Here is a 22,073-nt window from a genome sequence, read left to right on the forward strand (position 1 = left end):
CATTTCTTCCCAGCCTAACTGAATTCCTTCTAAAAGGGCCTAATTTAACCAGGCTTTCTTGAATTAGAGGGGAGTTTCTTACATTGTTTCTCCATGCGTAATAACTAACGTGCATGTGGCAATTAGAAACGAGAAGGGAGTCTAGAAAAGGCGGTTATATGGTTTGGTCTCTGGGTTGACCATGAAGAGTTAGATGGGGATAGTCAAACAGTTTATTTTTGAGGTTTTTGCTTAGCAGGCTGATTGTGATTCTTTTTGTTCTGTTTCCTTTGTTTTTGATTTGGTTGGCTGTTCACACTCACGGCAACACTATCCTTACCCACAATGTTAGGGTGACAATTAGGTGGTTCTTGCACTAATTTCCATACTGCACTAATACTCAAATCCAGGCTAGTTATGTACAAGAACCTCGGCCCACTGGCTTACACAAATACCTCCACTCACTTATGCATACAGACCAGGAAGCCATGGAGCTGTAATGGTCGTTTGTTATTGGAACAATAAGACTAGTACCCTTGTTTCAATTGGGAATCTTGTTACCTCTAGTCTCACTTGAAATAAAAGTTGCTGCCCGCATGTGCAAAGTGCCTCTACTCTAGCTATAGTGATGTCAGTTTTCACAGGTGGAAGATCACTCAAGCAAAAACTCCATTTGTGAGGACTGGATAGAGGGAGACATTAATTTTTATTTTAACACAAAGTTAAAATACTGTAGATATGGGAGATCTGAAATAAAAAATGTGCTGGTAAAACTCCACAGTAGTTGCAGCATCTGTGGAGATAGAAACCCAAAAAATATTGGGCGAGATATGAAGAGTCCTATTGGAGTCTGAGCACTAACTCTTTTCAGTTGCTGCCAGACCTGCTGAGTTTCTCCATTACTTTCAGTTTGTAACTTTAAATGCTGTTGGTAGGAAAATTCTTTCTTTTGTTTTGGTTTACCTTTTTTTGAGATCAGGAACTTAAACTTCAGCAAATTAACGGAAGTTTCCTTTTCTACACTGCAGATTGATTTTGTGTGACCTGGCGGGTTCAGAGCGCTGCAAAGAACAGAAGTGTGGTGACAGGATGAAGGAGGCAACTAATATCAACACTTCTTTGCACACACTAGGCAGGTGCATCCGTGCCCTGCGCCAGAACCAGCATAACAAGTACGTATACCATGATGTTGTTTATTTCATTGCAGTTCTTGCAGATTTTCAAATGTGCCAGATGGCGAGCAGAGCAGCTTTGATATGATGTGGTTTGATTAACCAGAAGAAATGGAAAATTGGCATAAAAGAATCAGATCTTGTGCATGTGAAGTGAAAGCATTTTTACTTTTTTAATGGACGACACTGTATAGAAATTAAATGGAAAATAGAGATTTTAATTCCAATTTCAGAAGATTTGGCTCTCTTGTCTGATGCTAAGTTTTTAATGTACTGCTTGACTGTACTAAATGTCTCCAAGCATGTACTTGGTGACTTGAATTCTAGGGTGCCTTGCAACTAACTGACTAGTGTCACCTTCTAGTACTCTTGTGATTCACATTTGTTTTGAGTGACCAGATTCCTGAACTTTGTCTTTTCAGGTCAAAGCCTAATATGGTGCCTTTCCGGGATAGTAAATTGACTCGTGTGTTCCAGGGGTTTTTTTCTAACCACGGGATGTCTTGTATGATTGTGAACATTAACCAGTGTGCATCCATGTATGATGAAACATTGCAGGTCATGAAATTCTCTGCTATCGCCAGCCAGGTAAGCAATCGTGAGTGCTGTCTTCTGCTTTTCAAAATCAGTGAATGGTGCCAGATACTATGAGAACCTTATCAGATTGATTGGGATGACTGTATTTAATTTGGTTTTCCTTGCATTTGAGATATAAAATCTGCCCTGATTCTTGTACTGGCTGTCACAATTACTTCTTTTTATATAGCTTGTTTTCAACTGTTAAGAACAGAAATCATGGTAAACAAGATTCCCACGTACCATTGTTTTGATGTAAGGCATTCTGACAATTAGAATGTAGTTTAATATATTCAACGACAAAGTTTTTGAATTGATCCTATTCCTTTAGGAGGCCATACCTAATAATCATAGAATCCCTACAGTGTGGAAACAGGCCATTTGGCCCAACAAGTCCACACCGCCTCTCCGAAGAGCATCCTACCCAGACCCATTCCTCTAATTTCCCATGTCTAACCCACCTAACCTAAACGTCCCTGAACACAATAGGCAATTTAGCATGGCCAATCCACCTACACTGCACATCTTTGGACTGTGGGAGTAAATCGGAGCACCCGGAGGAAACCCATGCAGACACGGGAAGAATGTGCAAACTCCACACAGACAGTCAGCCGAGGCTGAAATCACACCCGGATTCCTGGTGTTGAGGCAGCAGTGCTAACCACTGAGTCACCATGCCGCCCCTTGTGCTTAAATCTTCTGTATATTTCGCACACAGCTAGTTTAATTGCATATACCTGGTTATTGTACTGTTTGTTCTAGCTGATACAAGCACCTTCGTCCAAGCTGTTTCCTTCCTTCCGTGCACTACTGCGTGAACATGATGGCTGGAATAACTGCAATGCTCAAGCACCTCTTGAAGAACAGGAGGAATTAGATGATGATGAGGATGATGGTGAAGATGAGATGGATATCAGTGCACTGGATAAGGAGGTGATCGTATGTTAGAACATAGCACTGAATTTCAGTCATGTGGTTCTTAGACTTTGTCTCAACTTCCTGCGTAAGCTAAGGTTATGGCTGTACAGCTCTAGTTTGTGGTGGGGAAGTAAGAAAAGGCATTCAATGTCAGTTTACCACAGCTAGAGCTAATATTAGCAAAATTATGTTGGACAGTGTGTTTCAGGTCTTGCTGTTTTAGACTTTGTCCTGTGTGTTGAAATTTGTTGCATAAGTTGGTAATGTTACAGTGAAAGGAGCTTGGAATTTGGCATCTGAGTGAACAAGACGAGCTAATAGAAAGCAAATAGAAAGATAGTGAAATAAACAGTCCAAGCTCTGAAAAGCAAATGTAAAATTCAACATCCAGTCAGGTACAGAAAGAAAGAATAGATTAAGGTATCAAGACACATAGTTTTTGAATATTGTAAAATTTTTATATTGAATCCCCCAATAACATTTTAAGGAAATATGATAAATGTTTAACTCATTTGTAATTAACATTGATCAATTACCTTTAAAAACCTATAACTAGATCCTGAATCTCCAAGTTATATTCCAGATTCCCAAAATCATAAAGCTCCTGGATGAGGAGTCATGAGATGGCTTCCCTTTGTTACTCATCTGTCCCCTTGATTAGTTGCCACAAGCTTAATTTATGAAGGCTGCCTTCCTTTGTTGATACCATTTCTCCCCAGCCCAACTGAATTCCTTCTAAAAGGGCCTAATTTAACCAGGCTTTCTTGAATTAGAAGTGAGTTTCTTACATTGTTTCTCTGTGTAATAACTAACGTGCATGTGGCAATTAGAAACGAGAAGGGAGTCCAAAAAAGGTGGTTATATGGTTCGGTCTCTGGGTTGACCATGAAGAGTTAGATGGGGATAGTAAAACGGTTTATTTTTGAGGTTTTTGCTCAGCTGGCTGATTGTGATTCTTTTTGTTCTGTTTTTTTTTTTTTTTGATTTGGTTGGCTGTTCACACTCTCAGCAACAAATATCCTTACCCGCAATGTTAGGGTGACAATTAGGTGGTTCTTGCACTAATTTCCATACTGCACTAATACTCAAATCCAGGCTTGTTACGTACAAGAACCTCAGCCCACTGGCTTACACAAATACCTCCACTCACTTATGCATACAGACCATGTTTGATTTTCTTCAAACTCGTGTGTTCTTGAATGGGGAAGACTTGAAACTTGTTTCTTGCACAGTCTGCAACTTTTCTATTATCATGTCTGCAATTTGAGAACTCCCTGGAGTTCAGTTCAGTTTATTGCAATTGTTCCTAAGCATCATTGGATTTTTTTTTTCTGTCAGATCTGACGTTCCAGCATCTGCATCAGTCTGTTTCTTTTTTCTGTCTTTTGCTGTAACTCTTTCTCTTCTTCTTTTTTTTTTTTTTTTTTCTTTCTTTCTTGCTCTCACACTCGTTCTCTTCCCACCAATGCCAACGCCTCTCCCTTCATTTGTGCCTGAAAATGCTCTGGTTGAAATGAAAACAGGAAATGCTACAAATACGCCAACAGATTTGACATTTGTGAAGAGAAATCAAGACAGCATCTCAAGTGCTTTACCTCCCGTTGGAACATGAGAACTGAAATACACCTGCACAAATTTGTTAATTGATCGCCTTGTCTTCAGGCAACATTCTAATATTGCCATTTAACTTTGAAGGCTTTTGTTGCCCAGGTTTAAATGGGGTGATGTATCAAAAGTTGCAAAGAGCAGTTGTTTTCTGTTTTTGTTTTTTCTCCATCTTGTGCTTTTATTATTTATTGACCATGAGTTTGTGTTCCTCAGTCATTGCAGAAAATTATTGAGAGCCTGCAGCAACACCTGATTAAGGAGAAGCAGGACAAGCTAATAATGGAAAGTGAGATCAGACAAAGTGTTGTCAGTGAGATGATGGAGCAATACAACACTATGGAAAGACACTGGAGGTGGGCGTTGTTCAGTTTAGAATGTGATATATTGCTTATTATCTTTATTAAAGTCTAAAATATTGCCAAAGTGTGAAGATGTTTTACTGGGCTCATAAATTTGGCCAAAACTGCCAATGAGAGAACTATACCTAACAAAGAATTGTGCCTGTGTAATATCTTTTCATGTCTTCAGAACATGGCAAAGTGTAGACACTTGGAGACAGTAAGAGCTGCTGATGCTGGAGTCTGAGATAACACAGTGTGGAGCTGGAGGAACACAGCAGGTCAGGCAGCATTGGCGGAGTGGGAAAGCTGACGTTTTGGGTCAGGACCCTTCAGTCCATGTGCTACAGGTAGACCCACAATGCTATTGGAAAAATAATTCCAGGATTTTGCCGCACTGACCTGAACCCATTTTTTGGTCCGGTGGGTTACCATTTTGGAAATATGGGGGTCGGCGCAACTTTTGGATTATGTAGCTATACTTTGGATGGTAGGTAATCTTGTTTGATTTAAAGACTCTGCTTCGTTTAATATGCCGTCAGGAGAAGGGTCCTGACCCGAAACGTCAGCTTTCCTGCCCCTCTGCTGCCTGACCTGTGTTCCTCCAGCTCCACTGTGTTATATAGACACTTGCCTGCAAAGGCAAGTTCCTTCCTTCCTTCAAACAGAAATCTAATGAAAGACCATTGTTCCCTCTAGGCTGCATGCTCCATGTTCTGCATTTGGCATTGGCACACTAATCCCAGCATTGACTTCTGCTTTCGGAAGTCGTTGTTGTGTACAGGTGTTGGAGGTGTGTGCGGCTGAAAAGAAAATTGATGGCAATGCTGGCCAGGACTCGTGGTGAACTCGTTATTTGGAAAAGTTTTTGTTTTTTCTTGTAACCCAATGGAATGGACAGATGACGTTGGTTTAAAATGTCATCTGGAACTTTCTACTGTCCCTCAGTACTGCAATAAAGTGTGGACTGCATTCTGTCTCCAATCGCGAAATGGGAACATGCACCTCAACTCAAAACAATCACTGAGCCACACTGGTGTTCAAGTTTTCTACATCTTGGGTTTGATATGTAGACTGAGCTATATTTTTGCAATACCTGTTGATGAAGATGGTTCCATTCTAGATTGAATTTACCTTCCACTAATTTTTTTGTGTTGCTGGAAAGAGACCCATTGTTGAAGCCATTTGTCTTGCACTCATCAAGACAAACGCAAGAATTCCAAATTTCAAATGATCGTAATGATTTCTGCCACAAGAGAAGATGCTGGTTGGTTGCCAAATCTGTTCCTTTGGTTGCTCAATAACATTTGATTCCATCATTGGGCAGCACTTGCACAACAATCCTAAGTTTCCTAATAGCTACACTGACAATCAGTCAGGCTCATAATGTGGCTTATTTATGCTTGCCGGAAGTGACATACGGTCTTGACCAGGGTCGGGCCTACCAATTAACTAGTAAGTTAAGGAGCCTAAAGCTCCCCATTGCTTTTGACCAGGTAATGCCTTGGTGAATCAGTCAACTTGCTGATCAATGCACTCTTCTACCTTTGTATAAATTTTTGCGACTGTCTGAAATTTGCTATTTTTACACTTGCCCCGATGAGTGCTAGCTAAAAAGCTTCGCTAGCATATCTCATTTCAAGAAATTCTTGAATTCCTAAAAAACACATTCCGGAATGCCCTGAACATTTTAATAAACTAGAAACGATCAAGCATGCACATGCCGGACATTCTTTAACCTTTTATGGACTTTACATTTGATTTTTTTTGTCTTGCATCCGTTCTGTTTTCTATCTTGTTCTGTAGCTTTTGTTGGGATGATCTTTGAACCAAGTGCTAATAATCCATAACCAAAAGTTGCTTTTTCAAGGAGCCCTTACAGGTGACTTGTATTTTATCCCTGACCACCAAAGTCAATATTGTGGAGGGATGCTTCCTTGAATTGATTGCAACATCCTTGGGGTGAAATTCAACCTGTTTTCAATCTCACAGAGAGCAGTTTGAGGAACAAAAGGATCGTTTAGAAGATGCCTTTGAGGCAAAGATGAAAAACTACCAAGAATATGTTAAAATCTATTATCAGCTGTCCTCTGAAGAGGAGGATTGTGATGATTCTGGTGATGAAATCAGTGAGGGTAAAGTAATGGTGAGAAATATTTTAATCTCTAATATTGTGATGTTTAGAATAATCTGCAGCACAAGATCCTATTCTGGTTTATGTAATGTTGGAAAAACATTGAAGACTTTATAGAGCTGACGATTGATAGGATTGTTTACGTGGCAATAATTGGAAGTAGTTGAGCTATTGAAACCATGCTCCAATATCCTGACAACTTTTCTTATACTCGCTGATGGGATGTGGGCATTGCTGACTGGGCCAGCATTTATTGCCTGTCCCTAGTTGCCCTCTTAAATCGCTGCAGTCCATGTGCTACAAGTAGACCCAAATGCTATTGGGAAAATAATTCCAGGATTTTGACACACTGACCTGAACCCATTTTGGAAATATGGCAGTCGGCGCATCTTTTGGATTACGTAGCTATACTTTGGATGGTAGGTGATCTCGTCTGATATTAAATGAAGCACAGTCTTTAAATGCCTTCAGAAAACTGCAGCTTGCTGAGTCCAGGCTGGTAAATATCTGGTCTATTAGAGATTGATCTTGTTGGCAGAGAGAGGCCTTTGTAAAGGGCAAAGAAAAGGATGGTCACATCCTATATTATTCTCCCTTTGCTTTTCTGATCCTACAAAAATAGTTTTGGGATTTGTTTTATTATCATTACCTAGCTTAACATGAAGCTATGTCCAGATAGTCCTCAAAAGTTTCATTGGTGTCCTATATGTATAGGATCTTGAATTGCATCCAGCGTTGCAGCTCACATCTAATTCAAACCAACTCCTTCACTACTCAGGAGAGTCCAGTGACTATGGCAACCCTGTGTTAACTTCACCACAGCTAATTTTACTTGATCATTCCATTTTGATTTGATTGGACAAGCCCCACTGGAAACTATCTTTAAGTCCTTTCCCCTGTTTATCACCATTCCCTCTCATTGCTTTGAGATTTTGGAATTGTACTTGTGAACGAATTTTCCCTGTGGCTTTCAATTTTTCCATTTAATAATATAGTTCAGGACAAGTGAGAACAAGGAAAGCATTTCCTTGGCACCATGGTATTTAAATTGGCACAAATGAACTAGTGGAATTTATTTTCAAATTAAGTGATGTACATTTCCACACCAAAAGGCATCCTCTAAGCACAACTTCCATAGATTGAGATCAGAGTTAATGTTTCAATTGCATTTGCACAAAATTGGAACTTTTTAAACCAGGCTGTTGCTACCGATTTTAGTATTGTTTTTAAAAACAGCATCTCCATCTCTGATTTAAATTCACCAATTAGACTATGTTTGTTTATAATAGCAACTGCTACATTTTTTCCTCGTATGGTAACCCTTGAACTTATAGCTATAAACTAGAGGATCAGCAGTTGTTTGCAATGACATGTGAATCTATGAATTAGGATCAGAAGTATCTCACTTGATCCTTGGATCCAGCTCTAAATACGATAATGCTTGATCTGATTACTCCATACCTACCAAGGATCCCCTTTCATCTTGTTATGTACCAAGAATCAATCTATCACTGTCTTAAAAATGTTCAAGGACCTTGCTTCCACTGTCTTTGGCAGATGAGTTCCAAAGATGTTCAACCTTCAGAATTTCTCCTCCATCTATGACTCAAATGAGCAATTCTCTATTTTGAAGCAGTGACTCATTGTTCTCGATTCTCCCTGGAGAGGCCACATCTTATCCATGTGCACCCTGGCAAGACCCCAGAATCTTTTAAGTTTCAATCAAGTTATCTCTTGCTTTATTTTTAATCTCCAACAGATACAAATCCAGTTTGTCCACCCTTGTCCTCTAAGACAACCCACCTATTCCAGATATTAATCTAGAAACTTTCTCTGAAGTGCTTCCATTTCAATAACATCTGTCCTTTTATACTGTATTTCAGATTGGTTTCCTTGATGTCATGTATAATTAATATGTAAACTCCCTACAAAACCAGAAATTGCTGGAAAAGCTCAGGAGCATCTGTGAAGAAAAATCAAAGTTAATGTTTTGAGTCTGGTCACCCTTCCTTAGAACTGATGGTAGCTAGGAAAATTTTGGTTTATATGCAGAAGAAATGGCAGGGGTAAGGAGTAAATGATGGGTGGAGATAGACCCCAAAGAGAGAGAAGAGCAGTTGGATAAGACCAAGGAGTTGATAATGATCCAGCTAGGAGGGTGAATAGCTGTTAATGGAGACCATTAGTGACTAATGATAGGTAGTGAGTAATGGCAGACTGTGATAACAAGGCCTGGTGTGTGCAGTGAGGGACTAGGAGGGCTGAGCTTGTCCAACATCTTCTGGTTTTGCTGATTTACAGCCTCTGCAGTTCTTTAAGTTTTAACTTAGGGTGTAAATTCCCTACTCTGGTGTTCAATTACCCTTGCAATAAATATAACAATCTGTTTGATTTATTAATTACTCACCCTGCCTACATGTTAACTGTTATGCAATTTATGCACCAGGCTCCCAGATCCCTCTGCAGTCTTTTTTATTCAGTATTTTGGATTTTGTTTTATTCTTCCTGCCAAAATGGACAATTTCCTACCTTCCCAAGTTACTCCATTTGCCAGATCTTTGACCACCTGCTTAACCTCGTTTTCCCTTTTGCAGCCTCCTTATCTCCTCTTCACAATTGCTTTCCTGCAACCTTTTGTCATCAGCAAATGTGTTTTTGGTCTCTTCATCCAAGAGATTTACATAAATGTTGAAGCTCCAGCACTGAACCCTGTGGCAACCAGAAAATGACCTATTATGCCTAATGTTTCCTGTTAGCTAGCCAATCGACTATACATCTGTCAATATGTAGCCCACTAGATCATGAGCTTTTATTTGTTCTATTATGCGACAACTTTTGATATGGATCATATCAAGTGCTGCTTTGAAATCCAAAAATACTACATCCCTAGTTTTCTCTTTATCCACAGCACACCTTACTTCCTCCAAAGAAGTCCAATAAATTGGCTAACTGTGATTTCCCTTTCACAAAACCGTATTAATACTGCTAAATTTCCTTCATTATTGGTTCTAATCTCATCATCATGATAGATGTTAAGCTAACTGGCCAGTTGGTTCTTGTTTGTGTCCCTCACCCTTTGAATAAGGGAGTCATGTTTGCTATTTTGCAATCTAATGGAATTTCCCCAGAAAATTAAAACCAAGACATCAACTATCTCTCTAGCTGCTGCCTGTAAAACTCTAGGCTCAGGCTCTGCTGGACTTGCTAGGTACCACTTCCTTGTGTTTGTAATTTTCTATAGTTCCTCTCTTCCAGTTCTGGATTTGTTGCTATTCCTAGAATGTTAATTTATCACTTGTACATTACAGTAAGGCCTGGTGCAAAATACTCATTCAAATCATCTAACATCTCCTTTTCCTGTATTAACTCCCCACTCTTAATTCACTTTCTATATGATAAATGCTGTCTGTATCAACTCTTTGTCTTCCTAAATATCTATGAAATTCTTCTTGCTATCTGTTTTGTTTCTGGTTGCCTTTTTCTCTAATTTTCTCAACTTACCTTTTAGTCATTCTTTGTCTTTTTTATATTCTGTAGAATCTGCTGGCCTACGGTGCATCTTTGCATAATTAAATATTCCTTTAATGTTCATAATATCTTTAACATTTTTGGTTAACCATGAATGGTAAGCTCTCCCTTTTTTAGAATTTTTTTTCTCACAAATGTATCTGTTCTGTTTATTCTGAAATACTCCCTTTAATTTCTGCGACTGCATTTTTTTTTGCCTAATTTGTCACTTCACGCTAACTATTTCTGCTTTCATGCTATTATAGTTGCCCTTTATTTCATTTTAAAGAATAGTTTTGGACCAGCTCTCTTCTCTCCCCCTCCTTTTTTAAACTGCTTGTAAAATTCAATCATATTATTGTCACGAGTGGCTTGGGTGCCTTTGCTTCGGTCATAAATTCTATTTCATTGCACAATATCAGGTCTAGTATAGCCTGCTTTCTGGCTGGTGCCAAAATGTACCATTCTAAGAAATTGTCCCAAAAGCACAGACTCATTATTTCATCGAAGTCACCTTCTATTCATTTCTTCATTCATTTAAATTATCTTGATGGTTTTAGGTTGTCCTCACTCGATCCAATTAGCTGAGTATTCCATTGTTGAGAAGTTTAGAACCATTGTTTGTTTGTGCTTTGCAACTTCCCATCTCTCCTGATCCCCAGCAACCTTTTCCCCACCCTGTTAGCTCCATGATACCACCTTCCTCCCCTACACTCCCAGAAACAAGTGGCTTGCCTAGTGACCTTGACTTCCTCTAGTCTTTAGGAGCATGGAAGAGAACCAATGTGTGTTTCTCACCACCCATTCTGTCAATTCTACTTGATGTCTTTTCTCTGGTCACCCTGAGGTTTAATTTTCTTGAATGTTTTGTGGGCGAATATTCCAGGGGTGACAGGCAAATTTGAGCTTTTAAGTTTTTCGTCAGGGACAGGTGATCTTTGGAAGTGCTGTACTTCCAATTGCGATGCTTTACGTTTTTATACTCACTGATCACAATAGCTCCTTGGCTCAATCGTTATTCTTGAGAGAAATTTGTTTTGTTTTTCCCACTCCAAGTCACGGAAAATCAGAGAACTAGAAGCGACTATACACCAGTTGAAGGCAGAGAGAAAGTCTTCTAGCCAGTCGACAAGGCAGTCTGCTCGCTTGGCCAATACAAAACTCAGTGATGAGCTGCACAATCTGAAATTGGAACTGGCAAATGTAAAAACTGAGCTGGAACAAAGTAAAGCAGAGGCAGCATTCAGTGCAGAAGGTGAGTGCTCTTCTGAGCTGGTGTCAGTGTTTGCTAATCCCAGCAAATAATAGATGGGGAGAAATGAAGGCAGGAAGATTTAAAATGTACTTATGGCCTTTGCTGTTCTGAATACTTCTGATGGTTTTATTGTTTTAAAGAAATGTTTGGAGCACAGCGTAGTTGACAAGCTGGGGTGGATGCATTTTAATTAAGGCCTTGATTATGGGGCAATTAATGAATTGAACCTGTTCAACAATGAAACAATATTCAGTACGATGCACAAATAAAGATTTTTAAATTCTCAACTGCACAGAATAAGAGGTTCTTCACTGTATAATTTCATTGAGCATTTTGTTTGAATGGAATAACACAAGGTAACTTTGCTACCTTGCAGCTACCACTCTGGCTAGCTGACCTGAATGTAATTACCCACTTAGATATGGCAGTTGAGGCGGCTCAGTGATTTGGGTAGATTGTGACAGATGAACCACCTAGATCGTGCCAAACTGTAAGAAAGTAAACCATCTACATGGAACATTTGCTGGCAATGAAACTACCATCATCACTACCATAAACTCCTCAACCTACAGTATCTTAGCCAGGCCCTCGTAGGGACTACCCCCTTGAGTTGGCCATGCTGTCATTGTGAAGCCTCAAGCTGTGTTCCCACTAACCACACAGACGGAATAAGTTTAATGTAGTTCTTATTTTGAATGAAATTAAACTTCAGTGGAGAGGTGAGGCTGTGGGTGGGAGAGGAAACCAGAGATATGGAAAAAAAAGTTCACTCGGGTCCACTTTTGATGATAAAGGATGCCACTGGGCCAACACTCACTCAAACTTCTGACTAAGACTTGTTTCTTACGTACATATCTACAAAGATACCTCTGCGGTTGAGGATTAGACATGTTGGAACTTTTTTTAAAAGAAATGAAAAAGGTGCATTTTTTTCAATCAATTATTAATTTTAATATCAAGGTTTTGTACTATATAAGTTATCCATTTGTTTCTGTGACAAGCCTTGCATAGAGTTTGAGTTGCCATTGCAGTGATTGGCTCATTTAAATTAAGATGTAGTGACTTGATCACTTGTACATAGCTGTATGGTGGAATAGAGCTGCCACTGATCTGTGTACCGGGTGGCAGTCCTCCTCGTGCCATTGATAGGGGTATCTCCTGCAAACATGATTCTACTGGATTTGATAGCTAGCCCCTGGTACCTGCTCCGGCATTTGATGATGATATGGCTGAATGATTTGTGAACTCTGCTGCATATTCCTGCCTGCCACCATACCCTTGGATTCTTGACTTTTCAGGGAGTCAATTTAGCCTACTTTAAATATTTAATGTCCCTGCTTCCACCCACTGAGGAAGAGAATTTCATAAACTCTCAACTGGGAAAATTCCCCTTTTATTTCTGCTTTCGATGAGAAACCCTTATTTTTAAACTGTCCCCCAGTTCTAGTTTCTCCCACAAGTGGAAAAGCTCACCAGGTCTAGCAGCATCTGTGGAGAGACCCAAAACTTTGATTTCCCTCCACAGATGCTGCCAGACCTTTCTCTATTTCTATTTTCGGGGGCGATCATTTGTTCCCCTACCCCACTGGGGGGAAAAAAAAATAGCGCTTTTAAATGTTTTGTTCATGAGATATGGGTGTTACTGGCAAGGCCACTGTTGGTTGTCCAACTCCTCGTTGCCCTTAGCCTGGCAGGCTGCTCAGTACATTTCAGAGGGCAGGTTAGAGTAAACCATTTTGCATGCTGGACCAGATAAGATGGCCAATTTCTTTCCCAAAGACATTAATGAAACAGATGACCTTGTTCAGGAAACCATTGAATGCCATACATTATTACTGAAGCCAGTTTCAGCTTGTGGGCATTTTTTTCAAAGAACAAAGCCCTGCAATTTTCAGATTCCACGTCATGAGATTTGGACCCCTGTTTTCCAAAGAATAGCCTGCTTTACTAGGCTAGTAACCTCAAACACAGCACCATCTCCCACAAAACTTATTACTCAATGTAGAACTTGAAACCATGACCCTAGAATTAAGAATTACAGTATCTACTAATTGTGCCACCTGGATTATTTGACTATTACACTCCCCAGAAGTTGCAAAGCCATACACCGCTCCCTAATTGTCTATGATCTGGGGTCTGACTCCTATGACAACGTAAGCAATATTTGCATAATAGGGATTGAAGTTCTCGTTTAGTTTCCGTGCAGTTACAGAAGAACTAACAAGTTGCAATGAACTGCTTTTGTGACTTGGTTTGTTGGCTAACGTGAAAAGCAATCTCTATTCTCTTGTTCTGCCCCTAAATGTCATTTTTAAAGTGTCTTGTTCTTTGTGGTAATATCTTAATCTGAATGCTTGGCATCTAGGTTTGTAGGAATTTTTTCTTGAAGCATGGGCCTTTTGAAATTTGCCTACAGTAGTTAGAATTTTCTTTCATGGACTGTTAATTTGTCATGTTACAGAATTGAAGCGATACAAGGAAATGATAGAGCTTCCAGCTGGAATGAAACATCTCACAGTTGATGCAGACCGGAAGATAGAAGCAGGACAGAGAGTGAGTCATGTATTTCCTCTTTACCCTGATCCAACATGGTGGGTTTAGCATTTTTTAAACCATTTCTGGCCAACAGATTGCTTGGAAAGACTTTGGGCTTCACACTGCTGTCTGGATACGCTATAATGCATTTACCTCAGTAATGCAGTTGGGGCCAGAGCTTGGTGGGAAAGCTTGAATGTGAAGTTCCATGTGTAATCTGAGAAGTTCCATCAGGGACATCTCAAAATGATTGCAGCATATTGTCAGAGGTGATTGAGAAACTGGATGTTATTGTACATATTGTAAAAATGACATAATTAGGGACAGTATTGAGGCTATAGAATGAAGTTAGATCAAAGAGTAGAACCTCAAAGGTAGTTATCTTTGAATTACTCCCTGGTGCAACCTGCTATTGAGAGTAGGAATAAATAGGGCAGATAAATCCATGGCTGAGGAGATGGGGCAGAGATTTAGATTTTGGGATCATTGTGATCTGTTCTGGCATAGAAAAGACCTGTTCAAAAGGGACAGGTTTCACCTGAACTTGAAGCGGACCAATTTCCTGGCGGGGAGATTTTCTAATGTTGTTTGAGAGCCCTTCAACTAATAGGGAGAGGGGATGGGGGTCAGATCCTAACTAGTAGTGAGAATAGAGAAACCAATGAGGACGGTTCTGAATTCTTTAAAAAAATAAGAGCAATTTCAAGAATGACATAGCTCTGAAGAATTAAACTGTTTTATCTCCAATGCAAGGGATTTTACAGGTAAGGCAGATGGGCTGAGACACTGTAGCTATTACAGAAACATGGCTGAGGGAGGGACAGAACTGGCAGCTCAATGTTCTAGGGATTCGATGTTGTCAGAAGGATAGAAAGGGAGGAAGGGTAACGGTGTTCTGATTTAAGTAAAACGTTTGCTGCTGTACTTAATGGGGATATTTCTGCGGGATTGTCCAGTAAAGTCATGTTGGTGGAACTCAGGAAGAAGAAAGGGATGATCACCTTGATTGGATTGTACTATATGCCCCTCCAATAGTCAGAAGGAAATTGAGGAGCAAATATGTAGCGAGATCTCGGATATATGTAAGAATAGTAGGGGATTTTAACTGCCCAAACATGGATTGGGACTGCCACAGTTTAAGGGCTTGGATGGTGAAGAATTATTTTTTAAATGCTTTATTTAAAGTGTTTTCTTTATCAACATCTACTGGAGAAGGAGGAAAACTTGGGAAATAAGTCAGTGCAAGTGACCGAGTGTTGGTGGAGGTGCACTTTGGGACGAGGGATCATAATTCTACTAGTTTTAAAATTGTTATGGAAAAGGATAGCCCTTGTATAAAAGTTAAATTTCTTAATTGGAGTAAAGCAAGTGTTTTTTGATGGTATGAGACAGGAACTTTGGAGTAGACTGTTTATAGGTAAAGGGACGACTGGCAAATGGGATGCTTTCAAAAGTGTGATAACGAGAGTTCAGAGACACTATGGTCTTGTTAGAGTAAAGGGTAAGACTGGTAAGAGTAGAGAACAATAGATGAGTAAACATTACTGAGGCTCTGGTCAAGAATGAGAAATAAGTCATATGTTAGGTGTGGGCAACTGAGATAAAGTGAATTCCTTGGAGTATAAGGGGTGTAGGATAAAAGGGAAATCGGGAGGGCAAAAAAGGGATATTAGAAAACCTTATCTGCCAAGGCTAAGGATAATCCAAAGCGACTCTGCAAGCACATTAAGCAGTTAGGGAGAGAATAGAGGGAAAATCAATGAAGCTGTCTGTGGAATCACTGGTGACGGGAGATACTAAAAGAATATTTCAATTTTTACTATGGAGAAACAAATGGAGGCCAGGGAACCTGGGGTGGGGGAATTAATATTGATTGTCTTCAAAACTGTCTGCATTACAGAAGAGGAAGTGCTGGAGATCTTAAAAATCATAAAGATGGATAACTGTCTGGGACCTGATCAAGTGTATCCTAGTGTATTATGGGAAGTTAGGCAGGAAATTGTGGGACGCCAGCAGAGAGATCTGTATGATCTACAGCCACAAGTGAGGTGCTGGGGAACTGTAGGGTAGCTTACGTGTCATCATTTAAGAAAAGGCTGTAAAGAGAAGCCTGGGAACTATAGACCTGAGTTTGACATGACTGATGAAGTTATTGGTGCTTCTGAAAGATAGGATTTACATGCATTTGGAGAGACAAGGAATGATTAGGGATAGTCAGCATGGCTTTGTGTGTGGGAAATCATGTCTTACAAACTTGGTTAAGGCTTCAAAAAACTCTATCAAAAAAGGGCAGAGGTAGACTGTCTATGTGGGCTCCACCGTGCAGAACTTTTTATCAAAGATTTTACTAGACTAATTAGTAAAATTAGATCACATGGGATACAAGGAGAGCTTGCCAACTAGATGCAAAATTGGCTTGATGTTAAGAGATAGAGGGTAGTGGTGAAGGGTTGTTTATTTGGGCTGGAGGCCTGCGACCAGCACTGTTCCGCTGGGATCAATGCTGGGTCCCCTTGGCATTTATAGAAATAATTTGGATGAGAATTTAGGATGCATGGTTAGTAAATTTGTGGATGACGCCAAAATCAGTGGTATAGTTGACAGTGAAGAAATTATGTAAGATTTTTTTAAAAATTTGATCAATTGGGCCAGTAGGTTGTGGCAGATGAAGTTTAATTTGGATAAATGCGAGGTATTGCATTTTGGTGAAATGAACAAGGGCAGGACTTGTACAATTAATGGTAGGTCCCTAGATAGTGTTGTTGAACAGAGAGACTTAGGGGTTCAAGTATGTAGTTCTTTGAAAGTTGCATCACAGGTAGACCAGGTGTTTAGCATGCTTGCTTTCATTGCTCAGACGTTTGCATATGGGTGTTGAGATTTCGTGTTGAGGTTGTACAGGATGTTGGTGAGGCCACTTTTGGAGTACTGTGTATAATTCTTGTCACCCTGCTATAGGAAGGATAATATTAAATTGGAGGCGGTTCAGAAAAGATATACTAGGATGTTGCCAGGAATGGAGGGTTTGAGTTATAAGGATAGGTGGATAGGTTGGCACTTTTTCACTGGAGTGTAGGTGGTTGAGGGGTGACCCTTTTTGTAGAGTTTATAAAAGCATGAGGGGCAAAAATAAGGTGAATAGCAAAGGTCTTTTCCCTAAGGTGGGGGAGTTCAAAAAGAAGGGGCATATTGTTAAGGTGAGAGGGGAAAGATTTAAAAGGAACCTGAGGGGCAACATTTTCGCACAAGGTGGTTTGTATGTGGAATTAACTTCCAGGAAATGGTAGAGGTTGGTACAGTTACAACATTTAAAAGACATTTTGGATAGGTACATGCATTGGAAAGGTTTAGAGGGATATGGACCAAATGCAGGCAAATGGGACTGGTTTAGTTTGGGAAACCTGGTTGGCATGGATGAGTTGGACCGAAGGGTCTGTTTGCATGCTGTATGACTCTATGACCATTGTCATTTAAATAGTGAGATTGTAGAATTCTGCAGTCCAGAGCCATCTGTGTGTCCTGGAACGTGAATTATATAAAGTTGGTCTGCAAGTACAGCATGTGATTAGGAAAGCAAATAGTGTTGCCTATATAAAAATAGCAATTTTTTTTTTGTTACAGAGCATTACTGAGTCCACATCTTGTGTATATCTTTGGTATCCTTAGTAAGAGTTCAGTTGCCTTGAGCACAGTTCAGAGAACATTCACTTGGATTATTCCTGAAATGAACAGTGTATTTTGGAAAGTTTTTGGGTTTGTAGCAATTGAAGTTTTAGAAGAGTTGGGGAGGGGTCCATTTCATTGAAACACAAACCTGAAGGGATTTGACAGGATGATTGCTGAAAGGATGCTATCCTCTTTATGGAAGAGACTAGAACTAGGGGTTACAGTTGGGAGATAAGGGGCCTCCCATTTAAGATTGAGACTGATTTTTGAGGGTAGTTAGTCTATTGAATTATCTTAATGGTGAAGGCAGGGTCATTCAAAATTTTAAAATACATTGTAATATAAAGCAGAGGTAGTCAGGTCCTGGATTGACAAAGGAACCAAATGTTATAGAAAGTAGGTAGAAAAATGGAGTTGAGGCTACCATCATCAGCCATGATGTTATCAAATGATAGAACAGGATTGAGGGGCTGGCCCATTCCTGTTCCTCATTCTCTTCTCTTGAGCAGGGGAAATAGTTTCTAATGATGGGCTTGGTAACTTTGCCAGTTTTTAAAATCTGTTTTCAAAGAAATGCTGGAGGGACAAGAGAATATTTTTTCACAAGTTATGAAGTCGGATGCAGTGCTTTGAAGGAGTAGTGGATGTAGATTCAATAATAACTGCAATTTGATTACATTTCCTTTGATGAAAAATTTACAGGACATGGCCCTCAGTATTAGTGCTTTCTGAATCACTAGCATAGTAGGTCACGTGGTCACCTGTGCTGTATAATCTTGATTGCTGCTTCTGTCTCAAAAGGGATTTGCAGGTTCTTCTTGCACATCTGCATTTGCCAGGACATCATCTATCCTAATGTACTCTTTGCACTTTAACATAATTGTCCTAATCTACCTCTTTGGTAATCTTCAGTTATCTCTCAATTTTCAGAATGCGAAGGCGCTGCAGAATGAGCTGCAGAAAATAGGCGAGGCTTTGCAGGTATCAGAAAGAGCATGTTGTCATAACACTGCAGCTGAAAACCTGCGGCGTACTCTAGCTAAATGTGAAGACCTAATAGTAAAACAGGTATGTTAGCAAACTGTCCTTTTTTAATTCCAAATCCAAGACATCCCTCAGGTACATAGAAATAAAAACCAAAAGTGGTGGAGTAAATCATCAGGTCTGGCAACATTGTATAGAGAGTGTGTTAAAAATTTCAAGTCCAATATGGTTTCTCCAAAAACAAATCATCGGGGGTCCGTTAGCTTAATTGGCTGGCTAGCTTTTGATGCAGTGATGCCGACAATGTGGGTTTAATTCCCGTGCTGGCTGAGATCACTAAGAAGGTCCCCGCCATCTGAAGTTCGGTGACTCTGACCCTGGTTAAACCCTGACCAGTCGTCGTCTCTGCGATGTGAGAGCAGACCTATGGTCCTCTGGGACGTTGGCAACTTTTACCTCTAATGAAAGGGCCGCCTTCATGCTAGCATTTTATCTGATTGTTATTTGGCATCGCAGACAAGGCTATCCAATTGTTAACTCTTATTCATGCACTTTCCTCTTTCCAGCATTAGATGCTGGTTAATGTTACAGTTTCCTACTTTAAATTTTTTCCTCCAAGGATGCTGAGTGTGCTTCAACTTCTGACTGGCTACAAATGAATCAAGATCAGAAATCAAAATTTAAGCTCAGCTAGTCTCTAAGACTTAATGCTAAGTCTAAAATGCTTTTACCAAATAGCTTTCCCATGGGTTGAGTTCCTGTGAGAAGCATGGTTTAACAATATCCCACAGCAGAGGCTACATCTTGTAATTTTAGAATGGGTCTGGTAGGAGATTAAGTTATTCTCCCCTGCATTTACTTTCATGCTGAGTATGGATTTAACTGGAGAAGGCAATATTTTTAAAAAATTAAAATTGGATTGCAGTTGCACTTAGGACTTTCACTGTCGAGAAACATTGAAAAGTCTTCTTTTGGCAGGATCAAACTCTGGCAGATCTGCAGAAGCTGCTTATTATGGTAAAGTTGGATCTGAAGAAAAAAAACACATGCATCGCAGAACAGTACCACACAGTCCGCCAGCTTCAGGCAGGTCCAGGCTGCAATAAACGACGCTGTGCTGGCAATATTGAAAATCAACCACCTCCGTGGAAAAAGCCATTTCTAACTAGTCTCTTGACCCCATCGAGGCTTGCCCAACATCAGGGAACTAACACTCCCTCCAATTATATTTTGCGATCTCGGGCCAGAATGGATAAGGTATTGCACCTCTCGAGTGCAAAATATCAATGAGCTATTAAGGAAGTTTTTGGGGTCTTGTAGATAACACTTTTTAAAAGTTTTTGGAAATTAGGTCCATTTTTTAAAAAAAAAAAAAAATTACATGGTGATGACTTCAGTAATGGTGTTTTGCTTTTTTTTATAATCCTTTTAATTCCTCAATTCTTTGCAAAGATTTGAACGAAATTAGGAACAGTATGTTGGGAGATTTGTGCCAGTAGTTATGATGTGTGCTTACTTTGTAAGTATTTTGCATATTATGCTGCTCAGAATTCAGTTTTAAAGCTTTTTTGTTGTCTGGCCAGTATTTGTTTAGATATGGTTTGGAGTTCTGCTCCACAAGTCAACGAACAAGGAATTCAAAACTAGATATTATCTTAATGTTAGATTTTTACAAGAATAGTGTGTAAAGTGTGGGTAGAGATTATCTTCAAATATACTGACAGATTAAGATTACAATTTTAAGTATTAGGATTTAAAATTTCCTTTCTGTTGCCTGGACATGTTTTCGTATAGATTGAGGGTTTTGAATAGGTAAAATTTTGGCTCTTGTATTATGTTGTATTTGCTATGTGTGGGAAGAAGTAAGCTAGTTAGCCATTAACTCTGTCTGTCTCTTTAAGCTTGTATATAGCTTCTATGAATATGACTAACCAAGTTTTCAAGTAAGCCATATATTTATCTGTGGTATGCTTCCCTTGTATTCCAAAGATACTTTCATTTGAGGTGAAAGTAGTTTTGCACCAAAATGTAAATTTGTGTGCCTTTTTTGAGCTTTCGTGTTCTTTACCTGGCAGTTTGAATTATTCTGTTGGTGTCTTTGAATGTATTTTGGAATGTGAGTAATGTGTGTATGGTTTAATGGTTAAACACTATCAGTGTTCACAATGTATCAGTTTTTTTTACAGAAGTGTTACAATACTAGCTTTGAGAATTCAGTAAATGATTGTTGAACACACTTTTTTTCTAATGAAGATCGAATGAGTTTTAACTACCAGAATTAAGATAGTACTGTACTGCTATTCCGATATATTGTCGTTCAGCTAGGAGTGTTTTCCCCAGGTTTGATTTTTAGGCAGCCCCTCAAAACCAAATCATACTAAGTAAGAAGCCCAAGGTTACATAAAGTCATTATGCTTGACATGCCAAAAAATTAATAACTAAATTTAAGGAAACTTAATACTTCATCCCTGTTACATCATTGACAGGACCCATTGCTGCAGAGCATTAGTAATTAGCATCTTCCAAGACAACAAATGTGCTTGTCAAATGCCAAAGATACCACACTTGTACTTTATGACAGTATTGTATTGCTGTAACTTCAATTCCTTTTTAAATTGGTGTCTACTCTTGCTGTATGCATGTGAAGTGAGGGAAATTAAAATTTGAATTTCAACTATGAAATAACTTTCAGAAGGAATTAAGTTTTCATTCTAAAATACATTAACATGGTGCTAGAGTATTGCCACAATCAGAGTCTGGAGGTCAGTGATATCCATTGTCAAGAGTTGCTGCTGGTTTGTGGCGAGATTGCAGTATTCTGCAATGCAGGAAGATTTAGGTGTCCACGTATATGAATCTCAACTGGTATGCAGATACATTGTGATGGGAAGGGAATATAAATCAGCAAAGCCTTCCTGCAGCTGTAAAGGGCTTTGGTGAAACCACATCAGGAAAGCAACATTCCCTCTAAGCTGCATGGTTCGCAACACTGACATCTGATCCTGGAAGTCACAGCTACACAGACTTTGAGGTCTGTACAAAAAACAGTAAGATTGCTGTTGGAAAGACGTGTAGTCTTGGTGGCCTCACAGGACCAAGGGTGATTGCGTTACAAACAGCACAGGGAATGGTCACTTTCAGATTGCTGGAAAGAGGGGCTTGTGAACAAAGGCTTGACAAGTTGGACCTATCTCACTGAAAGCTTACTGAAACAAGTTGACAGGACGGACAGATGGACAGTTCTGGCAGAATCCAGAACCAGTAGGACACCTTGAAAATAAGGGATCTCTTAAATGGAGAGAGTTCTCTACAAAAGGTAGGCACGAGAGTGCAACTGAGATCACCATGCCAGAATGGAGTTGAAGGGCCAAATGGCATACTCTTGCTCCTAACTGCTTTTG

The 22,073-nt window shown here is 39.6% G+C and overlaps 1 protein-coding gene across 1 annotated transcript in view; it reads left to right on the forward strand.

The window, feature by feature from the left end:
- Positions 1–20,033, forward strand: part of LOC109920183 (kinesin-like protein KIF20A) — a 49,457-nt gene extending 29,424 nt beyond the window's left edge. The window contains exons 4-12 of the mRNA XM_048603926.1: positions 1,008–1,151; positions 1,574–1,739; positions 2,490–2,660; positions 4,467–4,606; positions 6,584–6,737; positions 11,289–11,487; positions 13,949–14,040; positions 18,619–18,756; positions 19,651–20,033. Of these exons, the coding sequence (XP_048459883.1) occupies positions 1,008–1,151; positions 1,574–1,739; positions 2,490–2,660; positions 4,467–4,606; positions 6,584–6,737; positions 11,289–11,487; positions 13,949–14,040; positions 18,619–18,756; positions 19,651–19,962 (1,516 nt within the window). The 3' untranslated portion in view covers positions 19,963–20,033. The remainder of the gene's footprint in view (positions 1–1,007; positions 1,152–1,573; positions 1,740–2,489; positions 2,661–4,466; positions 4,607–6,583; positions 6,738–11,288; positions 11,488–13,948; positions 14,041–18,618; positions 18,757–19,650) is intronic.
- Positions 20,034–22,073: the final 2,040 nt, after the last annotated feature.

This window comes from Rhincodon typus, chromosome 12 (genome assembly GCF_021869965.1).
Source record: "Rhincodon typus isolate 14 chromosome 12, sRhiTyp1.1, whole genome shotgun sequence".
NCBI classification, from domain to species: domain Eukaryota; kingdom Metazoa; phylum Chordata; class Chondrichthyes; order Orectolobiformes; family Rhincodontidae; genus Rhincodon; species Rhincodon typus.